General features: G+C 42.9%; 1 protein-coding gene across 1 annotated transcript in view; it reads left to right on the top strand.

The window, feature by feature from the left end:
* DZIP1L (DAZ interacting zinc finger protein 1 like) overlaps positions 1-20,883 on the top strand; it is a 43,148-nt gene that overhangs the window by 12,009 nt on the left and 10,256 nt on the right. The window contains exons 4-11 of the mRNA XM_007464347.1: positions 1,064-1,148; positions 3,988-4,121; positions 4,799-4,960; positions 7,805-7,933; positions 14,185-14,247; positions 15,498-15,638; positions 17,900-17,930; positions 19,057-19,110. Of these exons, the coding sequence (XP_007464409.1) occupies positions 1,064-1,148; positions 3,988-4,121; positions 4,799-4,960; positions 7,805-7,933; positions 14,185-14,247; positions 15,498-15,638; positions 17,900-17,930; positions 19,057-19,110 (799 nt within the window). The remainder of the gene's footprint in view (positions 1-1,063; positions 1,149-3,987; positions 4,122-4,798; positions 4,961-7,804; positions 7,934-14,184; positions 14,248-15,497; positions 15,639-17,899; positions 17,931-19,056; positions 19,111-20,883) is intronic.

The raw sequence follows: 20,883 nt of genomic DNA, 5'->3' as shown, positions 1-20,883 counted from the left end.
CAGCAGGAGGAGGGAGGGTGAGGAATATCATGGCTCTTTCTTTAATGACACCTCCCAAAAGTGGTTGCATATACCACTTCTGTTTACATGCCATTGGCCAGAATTTAGTCACGTGGCCACACCTGGTTGTAAGGGAGGAGGTGACATATATTCTCATTAGCCTCACGGTCAGCTAAAAATCAAGGTTTCTATTGCTAAGGTAAAAGGGAAAACTGGTACTGGAGGATGATTGGCAATTTCTGTCACATTTGCCTTTGTGTAAAGACAGCAAATAATCTGCCCTCTTACTCTGATTGACTAGCAATGGCAGCCTGCGAAGCCGTGTTGGAAGAATTTTGAAGTTTTACAGTGAAGAAATGATATGCCAGATTGGCATTGTCTGAAATGCTTGAGGAGAGTGAAGTGGAATTTCAGATGCTATACTTACTACCCTTTGCTCCAGTGGTTCTCAACTCTGAGTGAGACTTGGACATTGGTGGTTTTTGAAAAAACCTTTTTATTGTGGAAAATTTCAAACATATACGAAAGTAGAGAGAATAATATAATGAACCTTCATCTGCACACTCTCCAGCCCAATAGTTATCAACTCATGGCCAATGTTGTCGCATTTGTTCCTCTATCCAATTTCCCCCACCCCTGTATTATTTTGAAGTGTATCAGTCATATGAGTTTATCTGTAAATATTTCACTATGTAGCTCTAAAAGACAAGGACTCCCATCCCACTTTTAAACATAAACGTAATACGATCATCATGCCCTGAAAAACCAACAAAAATTCCTTAGTATCAGCAAAGGATGATACTAATCATTGTTCCTACCTCCCCACGGCACTGGCAGTGTTTTAAAATTCAGAAAAAGAAAAAAAATGTATATATATATTGTGGGGGGATAAAATATATAGTATATATATTTTGGGTTCAGTCACTGTCTTACTCAGTAAATCAAACTCTTTATTTGTGAAGCAGCCCAGGGGGCCCAAGGAATGAGAGTTTTGATAGAGGGAGAATCCCTGGCTGACTCAGGTGAGCTAATCCTGCACTTCCCACTACTTGCCTCTGCGTAGTGCCACCTGTGTGACAAGACCTTCATGAACGCCACCTTTCTCCGGGGCCACATCCAGCGCAGACATACGGGCGTGGTGGAAGGTGGTGAGTCCAGGTGGCCCTCCTGGGACCGTGCAAGGGCCTGGGCTTGTGTTCAGTGGGTGAGGGGCCTGTACACCACCAAAGCTGCCCTCAGAACCTCATCATCCAGTTGAGGGTGGGGCGGGGAGGGTTTCTGACCACGTGTTTAGAGAAAAAGGGCTGGGAGTCAGACAGGTAGGTTCCAGTCTTAGCTTTGTCCCCTTCTGTTATGTGACCGTGGTCAGTGTTTCCTCCTCTGTGTCCTTCACTGTGAATGGGGCAGTCAGACAGAGTGACTTTGAAGGGCCCTCACCTCCCAGTCTTCTGGAGTTTGCTGTTCTCTGGTGCTGACTATGAATAAGCTTAACTGGGCTTAATGAGCAGTCAGACCAATTCTTTGCTTTTTTAATGTCATGAGCTTATTATGACTTAATCACTGTAATTTTACCGTTTCAAATTCTAAAACGAGTAGCAAGGCTGCATGTTTTTCCCATTAAGAGGTTTGCATGCTTTATATCTGTTTTTTGAGTTTCAATAAGAAATAGCTGTTAAAACGTAAAATAAATATAGATATGAAAATATAATGTGATAAAATGTAATATAAATTAAATATAAAAATCCCATTGAATAAAATATTTTTCCCTTTATTTTAATTTCTTTTTCAAGGAACAGAGTTTTAAAACAGCACAATTCACCTAGTTACTATGCATTTATTATATATCTAATTCTTCTTGGTTCTGCATTAGAGGCTGCTAAAGAAAAACAGATTTTCCACTTATTAAATATTTTTTTCTGATAAACATATATATCTTTGGAGAGATATTTATACACATATTCATAGTAGCTAAGATGTAGAAGAACCCAAATGTCCATTGACAGATGAACGGACAAGCAATGTGTGGTATGTAGATACAAAGAAATACCATTCAGCCTTAAAAAGAAAGGTAATTCTGCAATATGCTACAATAGGGTATTATGCTAAGTGAGCTAAGCCAGTCACAGAAGGACAAATACTATATGATTTTACTTAAATGAGGTACCTAGAATAGTCAAATTCATAGAAACAGAAAGTAGAATGGTGGTTGCCAGGGGCTAGGGGAAGGGGGAATGGGGAGTTAGTGTTTAGTGAGAATAGAGTCTCTGTTTTACAAGATGAAAAGCATTCTGCAGATGGATGGTGGTGATGGTTGCACAACATTATGAATGTATGTAATACCACCGAACTATACATTTAAGAATGGCTAAGGCAGTAAATTTTGTGTTATGTATATTTCATCACAATAAAGAAATTGGAAAAAATACGCCTTTGATCTAGAAGATTTAAATACAGAAAGGTAGAAAAGAGAAAATAAAAACTGTGGACAGTGTCACCTGCAGTTAATATGTTGGTATGTTCGCAGTCATTATTTTTCTTTATACAAATATAGTCATATAGAATGCAGTTTTGACACTGCTTATTTTCAATTAAGAATATATCACATTTTCCAAAGTCAGTAAATCATCTTTGAAAACATGATTTTTAATGGCTGAATAGTATTTCATCATGTGGCGATCATAATATATTTCACAATTGAATTATTCTCAATTTATATGGGCTACTAAAAAATTTTCCTGTTATAAATCACATGATGATAACATTCTTGTACATAAATTGTTGTGCATATTCCTTGTTATTTCCTTAATGTAAAGTGCTGTAAGGAGAGGAAAAATATGTTCTTAAGGCAACTTTTGCTACATTAATGTTCATTAATTTATTTTCAGGCAGCTGGCTTCTCAGATAACCCAGCTCTCCCATTCCAGACTCACCTCAGATCACTTAATTAACCCAAATTAATTTACACTGCATCTAAAAGTTGCTTGTTTCTAAAAAGTCCCATCTGAGAAAAGCCATATATTTCTTTTCAAAGTAAAGCTTAAAGTTTCAGTAACAGTACCATCTAATAGCCTCTAAATGTACTTTAAAAAGTAACAAGTGTTGGGCTTCCCTGGTGGCGTAGTGGTTGAGAATCTGCCTGCTAATGCAGGGGACACGGGTTCGAGCCCTGGTCTGGGAGGATCCCCCATGCTGCGGAGCAACTAGGCCCGTGAGCCACAACTACTGAGCCTGCGCGTCTGGAGCCTGTGCTCTGCAACGAGAGAGGCCACGATAGTGAGAGGCCCGTGCACCGCGATGAAGAGTGGCCCTTGCTTGCCACAACTAGAGAAAGCCCTGGCACACAGCCAAAAATAAATAAATAAATTTTAAAAAAAGTAACAAATGTTTAAGAACAATTGGTGTCTTTTTCATTAACTCTTAGTTTATCATTATGTGATTTAGTTAGAATATTCTTCTGTAATTCAAGGTTTCTTTGTAACGCATGCTGCCTTTTTTTCACTGGAAATTTAAAGCTACACATTTATATTCCTGAAAAGAGTGAACTTAAAACTACAATTATTATCACTATTTTAAATTCCCCTCTGATTGCTGTCAGGATACATAGATATGTTCTTTGTATTAATAATCAGTGTGTACACACTCTTTGGTATTCTGCTTCTGTTACTCTGCCGATTTTGCATTCACATTACCATGTGTTAGTACTGTCAAAATAGTTATTTTAAATGACAACAGTAGTTCACATGGATTGAGCTGTCCTGCCAGGCACTACGCTAAGCCCTTTGCATTATCACATTTCATCCTCACAATAACTCTGTGGGTTAGGTGCTATTACTATGTCCATTTTCCAGTTTGGAGAAACAGAGGGTCAGGGAGGTTCTGTCATTTGCCCAGTCAGTGTACAGTGTAAGTGGCAAAGCTGAACTCAGTCTGAGGTGTGACGGTATACATTCCACTGACTTTGACTTATGCCGTCACCCTCTCTTCGAGTGGACCCCACAGGAAAGCAGAAGAAGCAGGAGCAGCCAGTGGAGGAGGTGTTGGAAGAGCTGTGGGCCAAGCTGAAGTGGACCCAAGGGGAGCTGGAAGCGCAGAGGGCAGCGGAGAGGCAGCGGCAGCTTCAGGTGGGCGTGGAGAGGAAACGGCAGGAGGCTTGGTCACGGACTAGCTGAGAGACCCATGATGCACTCGCATCCCACAGGGCCAAAATTCTGGCTGTTTCATAGAGCAGGAGACAGAGCTAGGATGGCGTCTTCCTGGATGTGCTAAATGATTTTAGGTAGTTTGGCAAGGAAAATTCAATTACTTGGTCAGACCTTTATGGCCAAAAGAGAGCTGCAGCTTCTTGCATTAGCACCTTCTGAGAGCATCTGAACCTGAATTTTAACTTCTTGCAATATAATGTTAGCTTTTTGAGGACAAAGACTGGATAAGCTCCCAAAGGCAGCCCAGAGGAGGTATTCAGTAAGTATTTGTAGAACGAAAATACATAAACTTGCCTCACTCCTTCCGGCATTTATTCATTCATCACTCCTTCCCTCAGCATGCATTTACTGAGCACCAACTATGCTGGGCATTGTGAGGAATATAAAGAGAGAAAAGACATGATCCCCATCCTCAAGGGCCTTTATGGTTCAGATAGGACTAATCCCACTCCCTGTCCCAGCAGTGTGGACTGGGGGATGAATGTTCTTTGGGTCTCCATAGTGGCTTGCACGGACAAGGAGCCCTAGCAGTTTCTCGGTAAATATTTGTCATAATGTGGAATTAATGATTCTCTTGTTCTTGGTTTTCTTTGTAGGAAGCAGAGATCACTCGCCAGAGGGAAGCAGAAGCTAAGAAAGAATTTGATGAATGGAAAGAAAAAGAGCGGGCCAAGCTATATGGGGAAATAGACAAGCTCAAGAAATTATTTTGGGATGAATTTAAAAGTGTTTCCAACCAGAACTCTATGCTAGAAGAGGTACCCAACCTAAAAGGCTTCTCAGAGTTCTTTAGTTGAAAACCTGCTTATTTGTTCTCAAAATTCATTTCTTTGTTTGTACCAGTTCTCTGTCATCTGCCATTGGGGGTGGGTAATACACTGTGAGGCCAGATACTAGAGGCCAGTGCCCAGGATTGAAACCCTGCTCCATCACATACTGGCTGTGTGATCTTAGGCTAGTTACCTAACCTTCCTGTGCCTCAGTTTATTTTCTGTAGGATAGGTTTCTGAAAGGGTTAAATTAACACATAGACAGCACTTAACATTATCTGGCATATAGTAAGAGCTCCTGAGATATTATCCTTATTTTCTCAAAGGGCTTTCATCACTGGACAAGAAATGAGGCAAAATGTAAATGAATGCATTTTTCTTCTAACAAGTACTTGCTGAGCCCTGGCTACAGGCCAGGCTCTCTGTTGGGGTCTGTGGGGGTCACACATAATAGCTAACATTTACTGAAACTTTTCTAGCCCCTGTGCAGAGTACTTTATATACACTAACTTTTAATCCTCATAACAACCAAACAACTATAACATTCTAAAAGTAGGTGTGTCATTAGTTTATTAATTTCTTTTTGAAAGTTCTTTTTTTAGGGAATTCCCTGGCAGTCCAGTGGTTAGGGCTCTGCGCTTTCACCGCAGCGATCCCTGGTCAGGGAACGAAGATCCCACGTGCTGCACAGTATGGCCAAAAAGTAAAAAATAAATAAATAAATAGATAAATAAAGGTCTTTTTTTTTAAAAAAAAAAAGCTATTATCATTCCTCCTTTACAGGCCAAGACACTGAGGTTACATAACTTGCCTAAGGTCACACAGCTGTTAAGAGGTAGCGCTGGGATTTGAACCCAGCTCCTTAAACTTCAAAGCCCCTGCTCTTCTACTGGATATATTATTAAGTTTATTCAAGAAAACCTTATTAAAGTTATCTGTGGACTGTATCTTCCCATATAAACCTGTATAAGTAAAACCGTATCAGGGACAATGTTTGAGAAGTATTTTCAGGATGTATTTAGCTCTTATTGGTCCACTGAACATCAAGGAGAATCTTTTCTTGATTTGAAAATGAATTGTGTAATAGCGTTTCTCATGATCATTGCATGCTTTGCCTAAAGAAACACCTAGACAACTTTTCTAGAAGGGGATTGTCGTAGGATATGCGTGGAGCCTTGGTGGTCTCAATCTGAGACAGAAAGCCAAGGATGGAGGGCGGTGGGAGTGCAGTGAGAGCTCTGCGTGTGTGTGTGTGTGTGTGTGTGTGTGTATCGATAGTGACCCAAGTCCTCCCATTCCTATATGTTCCCCCAGTGTGGACAGGGATAATCTGTGGAGGACGAGATGCTGCCCCACCATGTGGACGTCACACTCCTAACCCCCAGCTCCACACCCATCATCTCTGAGCTCATCTGAAACTCCCTCACTCCCATGCTTCCCCTGACATGGTACTCGCTGACTAGACACGTTAGATACCTAGGTATTGATTTGAATTTGGAGTTGTTGTTCATAAACCGTGTCCTCAAAAATCAAAAGGTTACTTTTGGTTAGGAAATTCTGGGTTGTGGTAAATGAGGACATAATTCTTACTACCATCCATGGTTTCCTTTTAACTTGGGTCACACTGTCCTAAACTGGAACATCCATTTTTTTTTTTTTTTTTTTTTGCCTTTCCCCTATAGGATGGCTTCTGTTGTATTTTTGTGTTTGTGTGTCTCCCCCGCCCATCTCCTCTCACCTGACATTTTATTATTTCACTTTTATTAAAGTACAGGAACCAAACTGGATACAAGATTATCAGTGTAGTTGGCTAATTATCTTGTTGATTTATCTTTTAAAAATTCTGGGGGTTGGGGAAACAGATAAGATTCCATTTAGAGTGACTGTGAAAAACACGGTAAGTCCACTTTACCCCAGTTGAAAGGAAAACACCATGAAGGTTTGTGATGCCAAGAAAGCCAGCTCTCTGGTGTGTCGTAAGCAGCAGTGTGAAGACAGAAGTGACACATCAGGGGCCGAAAGTTTTGCATACATCTGATCAAGCATTTGACTCTACAGAAATATTCAAGTGGTTTAGAAATGGTTAACACTTGGACCCAATATTGCTTTAGCAGGAACTGAGAAGAATTAAAGATTAGCAAGAGTGAGAAGTTAAACTCAGGGACTTAACTGTTCTCTAAAGCTTGAATAGGGCTTATGAGTTTGATATAGTAATAGAGATGGAGATAATTGCTTTTGTCACTGCAGTAGTGATATGTTTAAAAATATAACCATAGGGGGGTGGAAAGGCACCTTGTCTTTGATCCACTTTTCCATGCCTTTTCCTTCACACCATACACTATTAGCTTGGGAAGCACTAGGCATTGGTGACATGACTCCAGGTTGTGAAAAGCCAGGCCTTCTTGGTGACAGCTTTGTGGGAAGAGGGCCAGGAGTCCTCAGGGACTGGTCTGGAGTGCCTGAGACCCTCCTCAAGGCTCCGATAGTCTGATTCTCTTTAGCCTATTCGAGACTGAGGAAGAAATGGGAAAGCTGTCAGGCGAGTTCCGGGTTAAGTACAGCAGAATTTCAGCGCGATGGAAATGACACTCTTGAATCCTGTTCTTCCATGGGAATTTGCTTCTCCTGCGCAAGGGCTGAGCTCTCAGGAGAACACTAGTGAAGGGGAGTGTGAACTTGTGTGAATATTTGCAGGCATGCAGATACCTAGTGAGTTCAGGTTGGGGCTTTGTGGTTGGGGTTAGGTGTGCCCTTCTGACACCGCTCCGGGTATAAAAGACAACATCATGATTAGATCTTCATCTGAATGAAACTGCACCCTGGTCTTTTCAGAAACTGCAGGCACTGCAGTCCCACAAGGTGATGAAGTCCAACCTCGGGTCCCTGCAGGATGAGGAACCCGAGGAACGACTCAGCCAGGCTCAGGAGCTCCGGGGCCTGAAGGAGAAGGTGGAGATTCAGGTGAGCCGACGCCCCATGCCTTTCTTCCCAGGGCCCGGCGAGAACCATGTTGTCTTCCAACAGAGTTTGTCGGTTTTGCTCTATGGTTTAAGGGAAGTTGAAAGACATCAAAGTTCTCTATTTTCAGACCTTCTGCCAATTCATGAAAGCCTAGAGTAGGGTTCTTAGGGTTCTCAGGTGAGGCTGGTGACATACATGTGTGCAATGTCAGATTTGCCTGGGAGTTTTTTCAAAATACATTCAGCCGTGTATCTTACTGGACACCCTTGCCCTCATTTTGATTCCAACCCAGTTGAAAACAATTCTTAGAAAGTGTGACAGTCTTCTGGCCTTGAAGATATTTGGCATGGGTCTAATGGTGTGATGTTAAATACTTAACAACCGGTTGTCTGGAACTAAAAAAGCTTTGATTTGTAGCATTTGCCATTTTCTGTGGTGTAAATATTCCCACCATGGCTGATTTCATGCTGCTAACGTGAGGTCACTGGATATGGAACTGGGAAGACTTACGCACAATCTGCTGTCATGGGCTGGGAGGGGGTGGCCTGGCCTCCACTGGATGAACCTTACATCCGTCCAGTTACATATGGTCTGTATCACTGATAGTTCCATGGCAAGGAAGGGCAGATGGCACAGTCGTTCAATCATGTTGTCCTGCTTCTGCTCTCCAAGACTGTTAAGAAAGAGCTTAACATTTAACTAGCAGAGGTAAAGCGTTCCCACTGCTTGGTGTTTCAAGTTTCACATTTAAAAAAGCCGTTCTTTTTCTATGAACTCTTTCACATCCTTTGCCTATTTTTTCTTTGATTTCCTTACCAATTTGTGAGTTTGTATAACGTATGGAAATTAACCAACCCTTTGTTGCTCTTGTTGTGGCTATTTCCCCCTGTTTCCTAGTCATCCTTAAACTTTGTTTATCATGGTCTTGACCATACAAAATTAATAATGTTTATGTGGTCAAAATGATCAGATTATCAGTCTTTTGTTTATGCCCACTCTGAGATTTAAAAAGAAAATAATCATGGGAATTCCCTGGCTGTACAGTGATTAGGACCCCATGCTTCCACTGGCAGGGTCCCGGGTTCGATCCCTAGTCAGGCAACTAAGATCCCACAAGCTGTGCAGTGTGGCCAAAAAGAGAAAAAGAAAATATTCCTGTGTTTTCTTTTTGTTAGTTTGTTTGCTCATTCATTCATCCATTCATTCATTCATACAAGTCACTTTATTGAGGTACGATTCACATGTAAAAAGCTGTGCATATTTAATGTATATAACTCATTGAATTTGGGGGTAAGTGTAGCCATATTTTGGCTATTGTGAATAATGCTGCAATGAACATGGGAGTGTGAGTATTTCTTTGTGATCCTGATTTCAATTCTTTTGAATCAAAATCAAGAAGTGGGATTGCTGGATTATATGGTAGTTCTGTTTTTAATTTTTTTTAATAAGAGGAAAACAAACAAGTTTATTAACATGTATACCTCATGGATACAAGGGAGATTCCCCTGGGAGAATGAGTAACTCTCTTGGTTTTTAATTTTTTTGAGGAGCCTCCGTACTGTTTTTCCATAATGACTGTACCAATTTACATTCCCACCAACAGTGTAAAATGTTTCCTTCTCTCCACATCCTTGCCAACACTTGTTATCTTTTGTTACTTTTAAAAATAGTAGCCATTCTGACAGGTATGAGATGATAATCTCATTGTAGTTTGCTTTTCATTTTTCTGCTGAATAATGATGTTGAGCACATTTTCGTATACCTGTTGACTATTTGTAGGTCTTCTTTGGAGAAATGTCTATTCAAGTCCTTTGTCCATTTTTAATTGGATTGGTTTTTGCTGTTGAGTTATATGAGTTCCTTGTATTTTGGATATTAACTCCTTATGAGATACATGGTTTGCAAATATTTTCTCCCATTTCATAGGTCATCTTTTCATCAGTTGATGGTTTCCTTTGCTGTAAAGAAACTTTAGTTTGATGTAGTCCCATTTGTTTATTTTTGCTTTTGTTGCCTGTGCTTTTGGTATCACATCCAAAAATCATTGACAAGATCAATGTTCCTGTTTTCTTCTAGGATTTTTAGAGTTTCAGGTCTTACATTTAAGTCTTTAATCCATTTTGAGTTGGCTTTTGTGTATGGTTTAAGATATTGGTCCAGTTTCATTCTTTTGCATGTGGATATCCATTTTCCCAACACCATTTACTGAAGAGACTATTCTTTTCCTCTTTTGTATTCTGGGTGCCCTTGTTGAAGATTTGTTGACCATACATATGTGGGTTTAATTTTGGATTTCGTATTCTGTTCCATTGGTCTGTGTGTCTGTTTTTATGCCAGTACCATACTGTTTTAATTACTGTAGCTTTGTAATATAATTTGAAATCAGGAAGTGATGTCCCTAGTTTGTCTTCTTGCTCAAGATTGGTTTGGCTATTTGTGGTCTTTTGTGGTTCCACATGAATTTTAGGATTTTTTTTCTATTTCTGTGAAAAATGACATTAAAATTTTGATATGGATTGCTTTGAATATGTAAATTGTTTTGGGTAGTATGGGTATTTTAACAATATTCTTCCAATCCATGAGCATGGGATATCTTTTTGTTTATTTGTCCTCTACAGTTTATTTCATTGACTTTTATAGTTTTCACTGTATAGCTCTTTCACCTCCTTGGATAAATTTATTCCTATATTTAATTGATTTTGATGCTATTGTAAATGAGATAGTTTTCTTAATTTCTTTTTTGGATAGTTTGTTTTTAGTGTAGAGAAATACAACTGATTTTTGCATGCTGATTTTGTATCCTGCAACTTTACCAAATTTGTTTATCCTAACAGTTTTTTTTTTTTTTTTGGTGGAGTCTTTAGGATTTTCCATTTGTAAGGTCATCGGTCATCTCATCTGCAAACATAATTTTACTTCTTCCTTCCCAATTTGGATGCCTTTTATTTCTTTTTCTTGTCTCAGTGCTCTGGCTAAGACTTCCAGTACCATGTTGAATAAGAATGGTGAGAGTGAACATTCTTGTCTTGTTTCTGATCTTGGAGGAAAAGTGTTCAGCTTTCACTGTTGAGTATGATGTTACCTCTGGGTTTGTCATATATATGGCCTTTATTATGTTGAGGTATATTCCTTCTATACACACTTTGATGAGAGTTTTTTTTATCATAAAAGGATATTGAATTTTGTCAAATGCTTTTTCTACATCTATTGAAATGATCATATAATTTTATCCTTTATTTTGTTAATGTAGTGTATCACATGTATTGATTTGTGTATGTTGAACCATTCTTGTATCCTGGGGATGAATCCTACTTGATCATGTTGTATGATCCTTTTAATGTGCTTGTATTTTGTTGAATATTTTTGTGTCTATGTTCTTTAAGGATATTGGCCTATAATTTTTTTTCTTGTAGTGTCCTTCTCTGGCATTTGACAAGGGTAATACTGGCCTCATAAAATGTGTTTGGAAGTTTCTTCCTCTTCAATTTTTGGGAAGAATTTGCATTAATTCTTTAAACATTTGGTAGAATCCACCAGTGAAGCCATCCAGTTCTGGGATTTTCTTTGTTGGGAGATTTTTGACCACTGATTCAATCTCCCTACTCATTATTGGTCTGTTCAGATTTTCTATTTTTTTTATGATTCAGTCTTGGTTGGTTGTATGTTTCTAGGAACTTGTCTATTTTTTCTAGGTTATCCAATTTATTGGCGTGTAACTGTTTATAGACATCTCTTGTAATCCTTTGCATTTCTGTGGTAACAGTTGTAGTGTCTCCTCTTTTATTTCTGATTTTATATGTTTGAGACTTCCCTTTTTTTCTTAATCTAGCCAAGGATTTGTCAATTTTGTTTATCTTTTCAAAAACTAACTCTTACTTTTGTTGATCTTGTCTATTGTTTTTCTATTCTCTATTTCATTTATGTCTGATCTACTCTTTATTACTTCCTGCCTTTTGCTAACTTTGGGTTTAGTTTATTCTTCTTTTTCTAGGTCCTTGGGGTATAAAGTTAGGTTATTTATTTGAGATCTTTCCTTTTTCTTAATGTAAAATTTTATGACTGTAAACTTCCCTCGTAGAACTGTTTTTGCAGCATCCCAGAAGTTTTGGTATGTTGTGTTTCCAGTTTTGTTTGTCACAAGTTATTTTTTTGTTTCTCTTTTGATTTCTTCTTTGTTCACGAATGTGTTGTTTAATATCTACACATTTTAAATTATCCTGTTTCTCTCCTATTATTGATTTCTAGTTTCATAGCGTTGTGGTTGGAAAAGATTAACTTGATATGATTTCAAGCTTAAATTGGCAAGACTTGTTTTGTGGGCTAATGTGTGATCTGTCCTGGGGAATGTTCTTTGGGCATTTGAGGAGAATGTGTACTCTGCTACTTGGATGGGATGTTCTATATATGTCTGTTCAGTACACTTGGTCTATAGTGCTGTTCAAGTTCATTGTTTACTTACTGATTTTCTGTCTAGATGATATATCCATTGTTGAAAGTGGAGTATTGAAATCCCCTACTATTATTGTATTACTGTCTATTCCTCCCTTCAGTTCTGTTAATATTTGCTTTATATATTTAGGTGCTCCTATGTTGGGTGAGTATATAGTCGTCCCTCAGTATCCATTCATAGGAGATTGGTTCCAGACCTGCTATGGATACCAAAATTCTCAGATACTCAAGTCCCTTATGTTTTGCACATCCTCCCATATACTCTACGTCATCTATAGATTACTTCTAATTACTTATAATACCTAATACAATGTAAATTCTATGTAACTAGTTGTAAATATTGTAATACAATGTAAATGCTATGTAAATAGTTGCCAGCATGAGGCAAATTCAAGTTTTGCTTTTTGGAACTTTCTGGAACTTTTTTCCAAATATTTTCAATCCATGGTTGGTTAAATCCATGGATGTGGAATACACAGATGTGGAACCTATGGATATGGAGGGCTGACTGTATATTTACAGTCGTTATATCCTCTTGATGAATTGATCCCTTTATCAATATGTGGTGACCTTCTTTGTCTCTAGTAACAGTTTTTGACTTAAAGTTATTTTGTCTGATATAAGTATAGGTATCCTGTTCTCTTTTGTTTACCATTTGCGTGAAATGTCTTCTCTCATCCCTTCAGTTTCAGCCTATGTGTGTCCTTAAAGCTAACCTGAGTCTCTTGTACGCAGCATATAGTTGGATCTTTTTTTAAAAATCCATTTAGCCATTTTTGATCTTTTGGTTGGAGAATTTAATCCATTTAAATTTAAAGTAATTACTGATAGGTAAGGATTTTCTATTGCCATTTTGTTAATGGTTTTCAGACTGTTTTGTAGTTACTTTGTCCCTTTCTTTTTCTCTTGCTGTCTTCATTTGTGAGTTGATGATTTTTTGTCACAGTATGCTTTGATTCCTTTCTCTTTATCTTTTGTATATCTGCTACAGGTTTTTTCTTTGTGATTAGTATTAGATTATATAAAACATCTTATAATTACAGCACTCTGTTTTAAGCCAAAAACAACTTAACTTTGATTGAATACAAATAGTCTACACTTTTACTTTTCCTCCTCCACACCTTCCACTGTCCACAAGCTAGCCAGTAGGATCTAAAGCTGGTGTTGAGATCTGTGTGCCAGTACCAAAAACCAAGTCAGCTGTGCTGATTCCCTCAGTTCTGGGTGGGGTGAGGCAGAAGCGGGGCTCCTGGGCAGCATCCTTCAAGGCTGGGGCAGTTGGGTGCTCACTTGCTTGCACTTTCCCCATGGGAGAGATTGTGGGCTGAGTGGGTCTCTCTTGGCACTGAGCTGTGCCGCCTTGGGTGAGGGGTGACACAGGTGAGGTGAAAACTGTTCTTCCCCTCTTCAGTGTGTCTATTCTTGGGTTTTTTTTCTTCACCAAGGTGCTGAGACCTCTCAGCTGGATTCCCAGGCTCCCATAAAGGTCTCATCTGTGGGTGTTTTGAGAGCTGGAACCTCCTGGTCCATCATCTTGCTGACATCACTTACATGTTTTAAGTTGAAATCTTTGACCACCTAGAATTTATTTTCGTTTAAGATATGAAATAAGCATCCAAGTTCATATTTTTTTTCAGGCAGTTAACTACTTGTTTGAACACCATTTGTCAATAATCCATCTTCCCCCAGACTAAGATTCCATTTTTCCCCATCTTTGTCTGGGTTTTCTACTACTCGTGTAGCTTTATAGTATATTTTAATATCTAGAGGGGCCCACTTGATAAGCATTTAATCTTTTTCAGAAAACAGAATGGAAGAGAAAAATGAAGGGTTTGCAGGAAGAGCATGCAGCTCAGAAGAGAGAGGTAGGTCTCACTGGACCATTTTGGGGAGCCTGGTTTCCCACAACCTCCTCTCATCCTTCAGCTCCCCATCCTTCAGCCCCGCCCCCCTTGAACTGGTTGGCAGATAATAATTTTTTGCTGATACTCTTCCTGGCTGCTGACCCCCATCAATACACAGAGGGGTTGGCCGCCCGGACAGCAGCTTCCCTGGCAGGGAGCAGGGGCCTCCGGGCCTTCTCTTCTGAAACCAACACATACTTTCTCTGTGGTTTCCTCTGCAGTGACCCCGTAAGGTGCTCCAAGGAGGGTGGTGCTGTAAAACTCAGAGATCTGCCTGGTCATTCTGTGTTTGGGCCCTCCTTTGAAACTCCAACCAGGAGAGACCCCGGTGGCTGTGGACCTCAGTGATAGTTCATGAGCAGCTCAAATGGAAGGGTTCAGACACTGAGACCAGTGGGCAGAGAGCAGCAGGACTCAGGGCAGAGAAAACAGCTTCTCTAAAAATGTCCCTGACAAGGAGGCAAGTTGAGGAGGAAGCCGGTTAATATGAGCCCCAGGTTCTGCTGCAGAAAGCTCAGAAGGTGAAGGTGCTTAGGTCTGAGTCTGGCGCAGGATGGATTCCCCCCGTTCCAGTAATTCCCATCTGATGGGTTTATCTTATTTGAAACATTTAAAAATGGGAAATGCATTCAAGTTTGTTCCAAAAGCAGAAGAACTATATTAAGGTACGTGGAGTAAAGTCTTACTTCCACTCCGTTTCCATCTACCTGTCCCTGACACCCACCCCACAGGTGACCACTTTTATTGCTTTCTTGTATTCTTCTAGAGGTTCTTTATGCAAAAGTAAACAGTGTCATTTTCTCTCTCCTCTTACATCAGAGGTTTTATTTAAAAATAAATAGTGTCATTTTCTCTCTGCTCTTAGACCGCATTTCCTTCACCTTTTGTCTTCACCTAAAAACATCCATTGGATGATTTTCGAATGACCTCAACTTGACTGTCCTTCAGTGGGCGGCACACCTGACAGGGAGACTTTTGCCCTGACCTTAGGGGCCTGCATTCAATTCTCACTTCTCAGGCACCACTTGAAATGTTCTCAAATGGGAAGGAAGTCAGTCTTGTTAGAAAGCTACCTGCCCAGGTCTGGAGACACTCCACCTGCTTCAGGTGAAACCCCGACCAGTGTTTGCCTACAGGTGCAGGCCCTGCAGGCACTGGGCACTCAGAGGTCCCTGCAGACATGTGACTGACCGACCATCCTGTGCCACCAGCTGCAGGAGCAGAACGAGAGGCTCCAGGCCTCCCTGTCTCAGGATCAGAGGAAAGCAGCTATCCAGGCCCAGCGCCAGATCACTGCCCTTCGCGCCCAGCTCCAGGAACAAACCAGGCTCATCGCCTCCCAGGAGGAGATGGTAGGTGTGTCCCTCCTCCCAGCCAGGACCTGGAGCTCTAGGCCTCTTCCCTGCGAGGATTTCCTTAGATTCTTCTGGACTTATCGGCACTAGCCTCGTTAGACTCTTTGAGGAGAGAGAAGAGTCCTCAGATTTGAGGGGCAGGAAGAGATGAGGTTGCTGAAGATGTGCCTGCTGTCCAGTGTTAGTGGGTTCTCGGTACCATCAGAGACCGTGTGAGAGCCAGCACCTGGTTGATACTTTGCTTATTCCTCCGTGTAAGCCTCCCTGCTGCCCTTCAAGGTAGACATTACCTTCTCCCCATCTTCATTTGACAGATGATGAAACAGGCAGGAGAAGTTAAGTGCCTCACTCAAGTCCACACGGGGCATGTCATAAATGACAGGGGTGAGATTCAACCCTCGCCAGGCAGGTGGAATGCAAAGCGTGTGCCCCTTTCACTGTGTTCTCAGACATCATTTCTTAACTAATTCCTTTTTCATAAATTGACTGCCTCTGATGAAGTTGTCAGATAAACTAGTGTGATGAAAAGGCGTCACTCACTAAGCACCCTCGCCTAGAACTGGCCCCTGTGACTCTTCATCTAATGCAGATCACTGTCTGCCCAGCCTGCCCCAGGTCTGTGGAGATGAGTATCTGTCCCCAGCTGGGCCCTCCTGTGGCCTCAGGTCCTTTGCCATGGGTCTGATACCACCCTCCACACAGCTTCCCTGGGCTGAGCACCCACTGTCACTGTCTGATCCACTGTTCTTGTACCTCTTGCTATTTGTGCCTTTCTGTTCTCCCAGCTATACTTCACTGTCAACAGATCTTATTAACCCATGGCCCTGCTGCTTTTCTTTTTACTGTTTCTCCCCCAACACACTTAACTTTTCACAGCTGTGGCTGCCTCAGGTCCAGTCTGGAGGTTTCCTCCTTATGTTACCCAGAGCTCTCATTTTCACGTTTCAGTTAGGAACCCACTGGCTAAACATGGCAGAATAGGTTAACAGGGGTTTATTTTTATTGTAACACCAAAAGAGGTGACAGTTGATGGCCTTGGTTTAGCTGCAAGATTATGCCATTGGAAACGCAGACTCTGTTTCTTTTTTCTTTGTTTTAATTACCATCTTCAGCATATTGACTTTTGTTCTCATGCTTGACTCCCATAGTTGCAAGATGGCTGCCATAGCCCCAACCATCACAGTCATATCCAATGGAAGCAGTTGATGAAAAGGCTCTTTCCCAAGACTTCTACTTATATTTTACTGTTCAAAGCTGTGTTATATGGGCAATTATAGTTGCAAGGAAGGTTAGAAAGGGAATAATTAGTTTTATACTTTCTAGGGTAGAGGTAAGCAAAGGAGGAATAGTTAGAAATGGACATTGGATGAGTCATTCATCAGTAGGTAATGAAAAACAACTCAAGCCTAAGCAGAAGAGGGGATTTGTCATAAGGGTAGACAGGGTGTCTCAGAGAGCTTGAGGCAGGGGTGCAGCCAAGTCTAGGAATGAACTGGGACCAGAGACATGAGTGTAGTCAGGAGTTTTCCTCTGCTGTGTGTCTCTGTTCCTCTCTCTGTATCCGCTTCGATTTTTTCTTTGACTCTGAAGGTCAGCTGCCACTCCATGTCTGCCCTACATGGCAAAACAAACAAGCAAACCAATAAACAGGGACAACCAAAACTCGAGCCAGTTGGCTGTCAAGAGCTCTTGAGTTCACATGTTACCAGCCCAGAATTCTCTGCCCAAACCTGGCTGTGGTGTGGGGGACTCGTTGCCGCAAGGGGCTGTCCTGTCTGCAACTATGTGGAAGGAGGAAGAAGAAGCACTTCCTGGAAAAGAGGGGTTGAGCAGAGAGTCGGTGACTGTCCACATCATGCCTCCTCCCTCCCACGGGGCACTCAGCTCAGATGCCCATATTGCAGGAGGGGAGCCTCCCTTGCCCTGGCTGATTTCCACCACTTACACCGACAGTACTGCCTGTGTGCCTGGCCCCCTCTGCTTGCATGGGGCTGCTGCCCTTCAAACCACGGTGCCTCTCTGAAGAAGGGCATTCTTGTCTCCTCACCAAGGGAAAGTGGAGCATGGTGCCATCTCAGTTGCTGCTGTTCACCCTTGGTGACATTGAGGGGCTGGGGCAGAGTACTCTGAGCTCCCTCCAGTTCCCAGTGGTTGGCATGGAAACACTGGCTGTCCCTTCTTCACAGAACTAGGCAGAGCCACCGCTCACAGCAGAGTCCCCTGCTGGCTGTAACCTGCTCTATTCCACATCTTTGCAGATCCAGACCATGTCTCTCAGGAAGGTGGACGGTAAGTCTGTACGGGGAGGTTTGTAACGATCGTGGCTATCGTCTTGGTCTCTCCTGTCTCTTGTCCCCCACCAGTCAATGTATAGGACGAGGCTGGTGGCAGCAGCTCAGGGACCTGTAGCGTCAGGCTCTCTGGCTGGGTGGGGGAGGGTGAGAAGACGTTGGTTTCTGGGACAGACAGGGCTCCAGCCCAGGTTTGTGCTGAAGGCGTTCCATGCGGCTGGCAGGGTTTCTTGCCTGGCCTGCTCTTCTCTGTAGGACGGTGGAGACATGAGGTGGGAGCGGGGAGTGAGGATCTTGGGGCCAGTGATGGATGGGGCAGGCAGGGCTCCTGAGCAGGCTGTTTCTAATTCACCATGCCTGTGATTCAGTTCCATCCAACTTTACCTTGTTTCCAGCGTGTAGCGAGTTGACCCCAAATCTCTGCGAATCTGTGTGAATGTGGCCTGTCTGGAGGGTACGCCCTCCTCCTCTTGGGTACTCCGGCGTGCTGGTGTGCGTGCTTGTGTGTGTCTGACGGACACAGGCGCTGGCGTCTAAAGGGCGCCAGCAACCTACAGGGGACCCCTCCTGCTTATGAAACCTGGCCCTTCTACTCCACCCCGCCTCCCCTGCCCTATGCCTGTAGCTTCCCTTCTGCCTCTCCTTGCAGACCCACACATCTCCCCCGTCCCCTGCCTCGAGGCTAGACATTTCTTTCCCAGCCTCGCAACCAGTTCAGAGAGGCACTATTCCTATGGCCTTGATCTCCTGGGTGCTGGGGCTGGGGTGTGTGCCATTCATAGGAGCTGTGTGCCATGGACTTCAAATCCATTGTCCCGATGATTTGACGTGGGGCGGGTATTATTGTTCTCACTTTCTGGATGAGGAGCCTGAGGCTTAGAGAAGTTCAAGGACTTACCGTGTCATGCGCAGCTAGTTGGGGGGCAGAGCTGGAACGTGGACTGATCTTTCTGCCTCCAGGGTCCATGGTTGTGACCACTGCTCCATCCTGCCTCTCTCTGCTAGAGAACTGACTCGAGGGCTTGCTGTGTCTGGCCAGCACTCACACGCTGTCCCGTGCTTTCCTCTAAGGCGGGGATGGGGTCCAAGGCATTGGAGACACTAACTACTCCTGCTCTCCTCAGGGATCCGCAAGGACCCGAAGGCTGTGGACACAGAGAACGACTCTTCCGAGGAAGGTGAGGCTCCCTTTTCTTCCCTGGGGGCTGCCCTCTTCATTGTTGAGCTTGTCCCTACTTAACGGGATCTGGCTACCTGAGGCTGGGGCACGGGAACTAAGGACATAAAATAAATATTTCTTAAGCACTTTGTGCTTGCCAGGCACATTACACACAGGTACTAGCGTGCAGCCTGCTGGCTCACCCAGGCTCAGAGAGGGCCAGTGACTTTCCCAGAGTCACAGAGCCAGCAGGTAGTGGAGTCAGGATTTGGCGCGGTGTCTGCTGCATAGCCTGTCCCTGTTGCCTGCCCCACTGCTTGCCTGGTACTACCCAGAGCAGTGGATGCAGCCTCCCTGCGTTGCCTTAAAATGACCTTTGCGGTTTTATTCTGCATGGCGAGCATGCTGCAGACATCACACAGGACCTAACTGATGTGCAGGAATCCTCCTTGGCGCCCTCTGCAGAGCCCTGGGTACCTGCTGCTTTTGTTCACTCCATCTGCTGAGCTCTCAACCAGATGGTTCCAGGGAATGCAAAGGAGAAGTGAAAAAAATAGGCTCTCCTGAGAGGGTCAGGAAGAAGGAGCTCCCAGGAAAGGTCAGAGAGCTCACAGCCAACCTGCTGCCCAGGCCTGCCTGCCCAGCCGGGCTGTGATGTGACAGTCCCAGAGCGACCCAACAGGTGCACCCAGGAAAGGGTTTTATTGGTGTCACCAAAGAGTTTATCGTGGGGTGTTTTATTTTGTTTTTTAATGTAGTAGTTTACTTTTGAGACAGTAATCTATGCTATTGACCAAAAAAAAAAAAAAAAAAAAAAGGAAGGAAGGAAGAAGGAAAGAAAAGCAAAAGGGTGCACAGTGAGAAGTAGGTCTCCCTCCTGCCGGCCATCCGGTCTCCGCCCAGAGATTCCACTGTTAATAGTTTGTACCGCATCTTTCCAGAGATACTTGGTGCAAACACAGGCACATAGATGTATGCATTCTTTTCCTTTTTCCTAAACGGGAGTACAGTGTACCTATTTTTCTGTGGTTATTGCTTAACAGCGTATCTGGGAAGTCATTTCCAATCCCTTTATATAGGGCTGCTGCATTAATTTTTCAGGACTTCGCAGTATTCCTTTGGATGGATGAACCTAAATTTACCTAATCAGTCCTCTGCTACCTCCCTCCCCACCCAGTGCGTTTAACCTTGGGATATAGTAGCAAAAATTAGAGTTACATGTAACCTTGAGTAACACAAGGTCCACAGTGGGGATGAACCAAATCCTCCAATGGGGGCCTAGAGTTCGAGCAGAAGGAGGCTGAGAAGTGCGAGTTAGGGAGACATCTCCCCACCCCCTCCATGCCCCATCCTGTTGCAGGCGGTACCCAGACCTTTGTCAGGCTGTGCTGTGCCTCTTCACTTGCTCGTCCCAGACCAGCAGAGCAGCATCCCTTGGGAACTTATTAGAAACGTAAAATTTTCAAATTCTTGGCCCCATGCCATACAGACTGAATCAGAACTTCTGGGGCAAGGCCCAGCCATCTCTGTCTGCATCCGCCCTCCAGGGCATTCTGGGGCTTGCTCTAGTTTGAGGACCGCTGCGGGGCCCGCGGCTCTCTGCAACTGGCTGCACACTAAGAATCTCCCAGGCTGCTTGCAGCTCTCTGGAGGACCATGCCAGTCCCCTACTACCTAAATCACAACATGCGGTGAGGGGCGTCCCAGGCATCAGTAGTACTTAAAGCTCCACAGGTGATTTCAACATGCAGCCAAAATTGGGGCTCATGCCCTGTGCAAACTTTATGGAAGA

The sequence above is a fragment of the Lipotes vexillifer genome, unplaced genomic scaffold (assembly GCF_000442215.2).
Source record: "Lipotes vexillifer unplaced genomic scaffold, Lipotes_vexillifer_v1.1 scaffold957, whole genome shotgun sequence".
In the NCBI taxonomy this organism is placed as follows: domain Eukaryota; kingdom Metazoa; phylum Chordata; class Mammalia; order Artiodactyla; family Lipotidae; genus Lipotes; species Lipotes vexillifer.
This window is presented reverse-complemented; position numbering and strand designations above follow the sequence as displayed.